Genomic DNA, 7,520 nt, shown 5'->3' with positions numbered 1-7,520 from the left:
CAACATTTCATGCAGCACATCAGAAACATCATGTCGGACACCCATGTTACTCTGTGGCCAGTTATACTCCGTATGTGTTGTTGCATCGGATAGCACATGCAACCGCTCTGTGAGTTCAGCAACTGAAATTCAGACAGGTAACTCACTATTTTTACTGTTTGATGTGACACACTATCCAAAAAAAATGTCAGTCATGTCTATCCATCATGTTGTTGCTGCAATTTGTTGATATCATATTGGTGACAGTGATTAAATTACTGGGTTTGGTATCTGGAGGCAGGCTCAGTGATTTTAGAGACATGGGTTTGTAAATTTCTAGAACTGCTTGGGAATTTAAACTAAAGTTAATAAATGAATCTGGGATAAAAATATTGTCCTGATAATGGTAGACATGATTAATTTGGTTTTTCAGAAACAGACGTCATGAATCTGCCACAGTTACTGTGCCTGGCCTATGTGGTTGTTACTTAACTAGCCTCTGGAATGAACCAGTCCATCTGTTCAGGGACAGAAATGCATGGACCATAAATTATGGGCTTACCAGTAATGTTTATTTCTCATAAGTAAATAAATCAAAATGCTGTACAATAAACATCAGCTACTCACCATGGCTACCTCCACCATTCATTAGCAGTGTGACTGCTATCCTTATCTTTCCACCAAAATATATCACTCGCTCTAATTCATATTGTATCTGATACATGTCTTCCAATTTGTCGGACTAATTACTGTAGATTCTGTTATAAGGCTGACAGTGTGGATACAGAAATGAAGTTTCCCTTAGCTGGGGTGTTGAAAACCTGTGGTCTTTGCCTCAGATTAAAGGGTCAACCATTCATCACTGAAATCTCTTCTCTCGGTGATTACAGTATCTTTAGAATTCTTTAGGATCACCTGGAGGCTCAGTTTTCACTGATGCTGCACCATGCTCTTTTACAATTACACCAACTTGTAAAAATTTTTTACAATTCCTACTTGCAATTTCGTATTTGTAAATTTATATGCAAAGTTAACAACGTGTCTCCATTTTAAAATCAATTTCCTCAGCTCCCTGCAGTCCCCAGAATGTAAGTGCTCACTTGGACTGTGCAACACACAGAGTGCCTGTTTGGTGGGAGGAGAGTGAGGGGGCAGTGTACTACGCTGCCATGGCAGAAGGAATAGAAGGAGACAAGTATGCATGCAATGCAACAGAAGCAAACTGTGAGATCGCAGGCCTCCCATGTGGCCAGACGTACAATGTGACTGTGTTAGCGATGGACGAGAATTGCACCAGTTTATCAAGTCCAGCTTTTGAAATTCAAACAGGTAAATCATCTTTTAATTATGTGAAAAACATAAAATAGTCATTTGTCCGAATAACCTAATCTGTTATAATACCTCAATTTTAGTGTGCACCGTATATGTCTCAAAAACAAACATAACACCATCAGAAAATTACTACATAATAAATTTGATATCTGGGATCCCAACTACAACACAGGATGATTCAATACCATTACTTATTAGCAAACAATGCATTTCACTGGATGTTTCATTGTGCAAGTGACAAATAAAGCTCGTCTTTATCTTTTCTGTTTGTTGAGTGTGGGATTTGTTCAGCTAGGAGCTGACAGGTGTTGGTTGTTGTTGTCATATACTCTTACTCTTGGACAATGGTAGAATTCAGAGTACGTAACATAGATTCTGGTTAATTGGGACATGTTGGAACCAGTATGTTTTGGCTCAATTAAGTGGAAGCCCCATTGTGGAAATAGTTAACATGGTATACGAAAGACTATTTATCATTTAGCTAAGTAACAAATTATGTATTTAAATGAAATACAGAACAAATTAAAACACTATCAATACTACTACAGTACTATAAAATTATGTATTTCCTAGTATTTATCAATGGAGGAATTAGCATCTGTGGAAAAAAGTACAGTCAAATTTTTGGGCCAAAACTACGACTTTTTTTTTCATAGATACTGCCAGGCCTGCTGAGTTCCTCTAGCATTTTGTGTGTGTTGTTCGGATTTCCAGCATCTGCAGATTTTCTTTTGTTTGTGAACGGAGGATTTAAACCAGTGTACACTGCTGAGTTCTTTTGATGAACAAGATCAGTACGCAGACACTAGTGCAAGTAATGGACTGCCTTCGTACAATGCTGTCAACGATTGCAAATCTTCATTTTCATTGTGACCTCAGATGATTGTCAATACCTTCAAATTCTTTGCAGTTCCTAACTTGCTGAAGTAGTAAAATCGTTTCATTTTAACTTCTGGCCATTTTTGGTATCTCCAAGCCTGAATGCTTAAAACTGCAGTGAGCAAAACAGTTCTGAATTGTCTTACGCCTTCTTCACTGACAGATAGACAGACAGACAGACAGACATACTTTATTGATCCCGAGGAAAATTGGGTTTCGTTACAGTCGCACCAACCAAGAATAGTGTAGAAATATAGCAATATAAACCATAAATAATTCAATAATAATAAGTAAATTATTCCGAGTGGAATAAGTCCAGGACCAGCCTATTGGCTCAGGGTGTCTGACACTCCGAGGGAGGAGTTGTAAAGTTCGATGGCCACAGGCAGGAATGACTTCCTGTGACACTCAGTGTTGCATCTCGGTGGAATGAATCTCTGGCTGAATGTACTCCTGTGCCCAACCAGTACATTATGGAGTGGATGGGAAACATTGTCCAAGATGGCATGCAACTTGGACAGCATCCCCTTTTCAGACACCACCGTCAGAGAGTCCAGGTCCACCCCCACAACATTACTGGCCTTACGAATAAGTTTGTTGATTCTGTTGGTGTCTGCTACCCTCAGCCTGCTGCCTCAGCACACAACAGCAAACATGATAGCACTGGCCACCACAAACTTGTAGAACATCCTCAGCATTGTCCGGCAGATGTTAAAGGACCTCAGTCTCCTCAGGAAATAGAGACGGCTCTGACCCTTCTTGTAGATAGCCTCAGTGTCACGCCAACTATCAGTGACAAAAATCACTGCTTTTTGAACACAACCACTTGCAACGGATGTTATTTAAAAAGTGTTTGCTCTAAGTACAGTGTAGAGATAATGGCCACACAAGTGCACATGCCTGGTGCTAGTTAGAAACTTTTTGGCAACAGCCTCTTGTCGTATTTAAGCGGCTTAGTGTCCCAAATAAACAAAGGGAATCCTGGCTATTCTCTCAATCAGTTTTTGCTCTTTAAGAGCTATCTCAAAAAAGTGGCAGCCCAAGTAACAAATGGACCAATTAACCAGAATCCACTGTATTTACAAAATGTTGAGCTGCGTGCTCCTTGTCATTAAAAAAACATAGCGACCCAGAGTAGTTACTCCATTAAATGGAGGGTTTTGTGGGCTGCCAATCCCAAAATATCTAAGTACCTTAAATACAGAACAGATCACCTCTCAGTACACCATTGCTCAAGGTAGCTGGCATACCTCCAGGCAGCTAGTTCAACATTCTGGATTGTTTAAATATAAGTAATAGAACTGCAATATTAACTCCTCAGCTGCTGAAGGATTCTTTCTCTATGCTTTCTCTCTTGTACAGCACCCTGTATCCCACAGAATGTGGTAGCTCACATCAACTGTGAGAACAACACTGTCTCAGTGTTCTGGGATGCCAGCAATGGCTCAGAGTCATACCATGTAACAGCACAAGGGACCAATGGCCACTGGGCCTCCTGCAATACAACAGGCACTGAATGTGAGGTCTCCGACGTGTATTGTGGACTGTATTACTATGTAACTGTACAGGCAGTCCGCATGGGATGTAACAGCTCACAAAGCTCGGCCCTGACAGTTAAAACAGGTAACGTGAAGAACTGGAAATCATTTCTAAAATTTACATACATTATTTGCAGTGTTGGCTTTTATGTGTCCTTCAGCCTATATTGATAAATTTTCTTCTTGCAGTACCATGTGTTCCCCAGAATGTTGATGCTTACGTGGACTGTGATTCTGGACATATGTCAGTCTCCTGGGAATTTTGTGAAGGCGCATCATCATACATTGCCACTGCAGACGGAGGCGACATGCAGCAATGCAGTGCCAACGATACGCTGTGTGACATCACTGACCTGTCCTGCGGAGAGACCTACACTGTCACAGTCCTTGCGCACGATGACACCTGTGACTCTGCTGAAAGCCCTTCCATCACAACGAGAACAGGTAACTGCAGCAAAGAGCAATTTCCTGCAAAGCTATTGGTCACACTGTGGTGAACTATGTGCCTGTCGGGACACGCCCCCTGCTGACTGCTCCTGTGGCTCCTCCCACAGGCCCCTGTATAAAGGAGATCTGCGGCCTGACGCTCGGCCTCAGTCTCCAGGACATTGTATGATAGACACTCACTCCTGGTTCCTTCTTCCAGTCAATAAAAGCCGATATCTCGCCTTACGTCTCAGTGTGAGTTATTGATGGTGCATCAATTTTATTGACTGGAAGAAGGTTCACCGTGCTGACCGACCAGCGCTCGGTTGCGTTCCTGTTCAGCAACCAACAGCGGGGCAAAATCAAAAATGATAAGATTTTGCGGTGGAGGATAGAACTCTCCACCTACACCTATGATATCCTGTACCGGCCTGGAAGGCTCAATGAGCCCCCTGATACCCTATCCCGGGGAACATGTGCTAGCACACAGCTCGACCAGCTGTACACCCTTCATGCACAACTTTGCCATCCGGGTGTCACCCGATTTTACCATTTTGTGAAAGCTCGGAACCTGCCATACTCCCTGGAGGACATCAGGACGATGACCAGGGACTGCCAAATTTGCGCCGAGTGCAAACCGCACTTCTACCGTCCTGACACGGCACAACTTGTCAAGGCCACCCGCCCTTTTGAACGACTGAGTGTTGACTTTAAGGGCCCCCTTCCCTCCACTGACCGCAATGTCTATTTTCTCAGTGTTATCGACGAGTACTCACGGTTCCCCTTTGCCATCCCCTGCCCCGACACCACTGCCACGTCCGTCATAAAAGCCCTGCGCCAGCTCTTCACTCTGTTCGGGTATCCCTGCTATATCCACAGTGATAGAGGGTCCTCCTTTATGAGTGAGGAGCTGCGCCAGTGCTAATCTTTATTTCAACCAAATACTGCTTGAGAAATATCCTCAAATGCTTTCTCTCAATCTGATGTTGTAAAGTATAGTATAACCTGTGGGTTTAAACTAAGCCTTTTAATTAAGCAGAACCTTTTGAAGTGGCAAAGCATTTACTTATCTGTCTGCCTGTTATTAAAAAATCCACTTCCAGACATTTCAATACTCACAATACAAGTCTTTACATGGGGAGGAGCTGGCCACAGCACAGGAATAGAGAATTCAGCCCACAATGTCTGCAGTGACCATGATCCCAATTTAACCTGCACATCTGCCAGTACTTGTTCCATATCCTTCATTCCCTGCTTGTTATGTATGTCTTACTGTCTCTTAAACATTTCTATTTTATCTGCTTCCACTACTTCCCTTGGCAGAGATTTCTGTGCACCTACCACTCTCTGTCAAAAAAAGTTTCACTTCAAAAATCTCTTCTAAACTTTCTTATCACACATTCTGGCCATGCTCTCCGTATCTGATATTTTCACTCTGGGAAAGAGACTTTGCAATGACATCATCGTGTTTTATACTTGTATCGGGTTGCCTCTCAGTCTCCAACACTCCAGAGAAAACAATCAAAGTTTGTCTAACCACTTCTTATAGTTAAATCTCTCTAGTCTCGGCAACATTCTGGGGAACCTCTTTTGCACTCTCTCCAAGGTCTCCATTTCTTCCCAAAATGTGGCAATCTGAATAGTCCGAATGTAGTCAGGTCTGACCAGGTTTTATATGGCTGCAACATGACTTCTCGACTTTTATACTTGACACCCTGACCAACGAAGGCAACTATACCTTATGAGTTCTTCATCATCCTATCTACTTGTGCTGCCATTTCAGAGTTGCAGACTTACATCCCAAGATTCCTTAGTGCATCAGTGCTCCCAGAGGTCCTGCCATTTACTGTATACTTCTCTTTTACATTTGACCACCCACAGTGCAACACCTCAGAGCTGGCCAGATCAAACACCACCTGTCACTTCTCTGCTAACCTTTCCGACTGACCCATCTCCTAATGTCTCCTTTGATAACCTTGCTGACTTTCAAGAGCATTGACAAACTTACTAATCAGCCCACCTACTTTTTGTCCAAATCATTGGCCACTTTATTGGGTGCACCTGTACACCTGTTTGTTAATGCAAATATCTAATCAGCCAGTCATGTGGCAGAAACTCAGTGCATAAAAGTGTGCAGACACAGTCAAGAGATTCAGTTGTTGTTCTGACCAAACATCAGAATGGGAAGAAATATGATCTAAGTGACTTTGACTGTGGAGTGATTGTTGGTGCCACTCAGAGTGGTTAGAGTATCTCAGAAGTTGATGATCTCTTGGGATTTTCCCGCACAACAGAGTTTACAGAGAATGGTGCAAAAGAAAATCCTGTGAGTGGCAGTTCTGTGAGCAAAAACACCTCATTAATAACAAGAGGTCAGAGGAGAATTGCCAGACTGGTTTAAGCTAACAGGAAGTTGACAGTAACTCAAAGAACCATACATGACAACAGTGGTGTGTAGCAGAGTATCTCTTGATGCACAATACATCAAATCTTGAGGTGGATGGGTTATGCGGCAGAAGACCACGCCAGGTTCAACTCTTGTATCTACTAAAATGGCCACTGAGTGTGTATGTATATCACATACAAATGGTACATTTCAAAAAGGCGTGTACTCCCAATTTTATAAAGCCACATACTGTAAAATTAATTGAAGATTTTGGCTAAGTAAACCATCTATAAAGCTGCTAACAATGTTCATCATCTGTATGCCTTTTCTAGTTTCCTGCATCCCACAGAACCTGGATGTCCATCTAGACTGTGACACAAATGATGCTTCAGTATTGTGGAGCCACACTAAAGGTGCAGTCTCCTACTCGGCAACAGTGGAAGGAAGTGATGGGCACCCAGTTTCCTGCGAGACGGCCAATACTGAATGTCAGATAACCAACCTACACTGTGGACAGGTGTATAACTTAACTGTGAGAGCACTGGATGGTGTGTGTGACTCCTCACAAAGCTCACAGTTTGAGTTCAGCACTGGTATGTCTCTTTACTTGAATTATTATTTTTCATAAGTCAGTTTACTATAATAATTTCTCTTTCAATGGCTGTTCCTTTTTAGATAAAAATATCTCTACTAAAACAAAATTTAGATTGGTTGGTCATGTAATATGATCCACACCCACAATCACTTCAGTTCAGGAGGCAGGAATGGGCAGTCAGCAAAATGTCAATCTATTGGGAATCATAAACACAAGAGATTCTGCAGATGCTGGAAAACTTGAGCAACAAACACAACATGCTGGAGGAACTTAGCAAGTCAGGCAGCATCTATGGAGGCAAATAAACAGTTGGTATTTCAGGACAACTGTGAGGGGCTTCATCAGGACTGGAATGGAAAGGAGATGAAGCCAGAACAAGAAGTTT

The 7,520-nt window shown here is 42.3% G+C and overlaps 1 protein-coding gene across 1 annotated transcript in view; it reads left to right on the top strand.

Moving 5' to 3' along the window:
- Nucleotides 1–1,148: 1,148 nt before the first annotated feature.
- Nucleotides 1,149–7,520, top strand: part of LOC132401498 (fibronectin type III domain-containing protein 7-like) — a 23,612-nt gene continuing 17,240 nt past the window's right edge. Inside the window, exons 1-4 of the mRNA XM_059983525.1 lie at nt 1,149–1,308; nt 3,553–3,813; nt 3,918–4,172; nt 6,873–7,133. Coding sequence (XP_059839508.1) covers nt 1,149–1,308; nt 3,553–3,813; nt 3,918–4,172; nt 6,873–7,133 — 937 coding nt within the window. The remainder of the gene's footprint in view (nt 1,309–3,552; nt 3,814–3,917; nt 4,173–6,872; nt 7,134–7,520) is intronic.

This window comes from Hypanus sabinus, chromosome 11, assembly GCF_030144855.1.
Source record: "Hypanus sabinus isolate sHypSab1 chromosome 11, sHypSab1.hap1, whole genome shotgun sequence".
In the NCBI taxonomy this organism is placed as follows: domain Eukaryota; kingdom Metazoa; phylum Chordata; class Chondrichthyes; order Myliobatiformes; family Dasyatidae; genus Hypanus; species Hypanus sabinus.
This window is presented reverse-complemented; position numbering and strand designations above follow the sequence as displayed.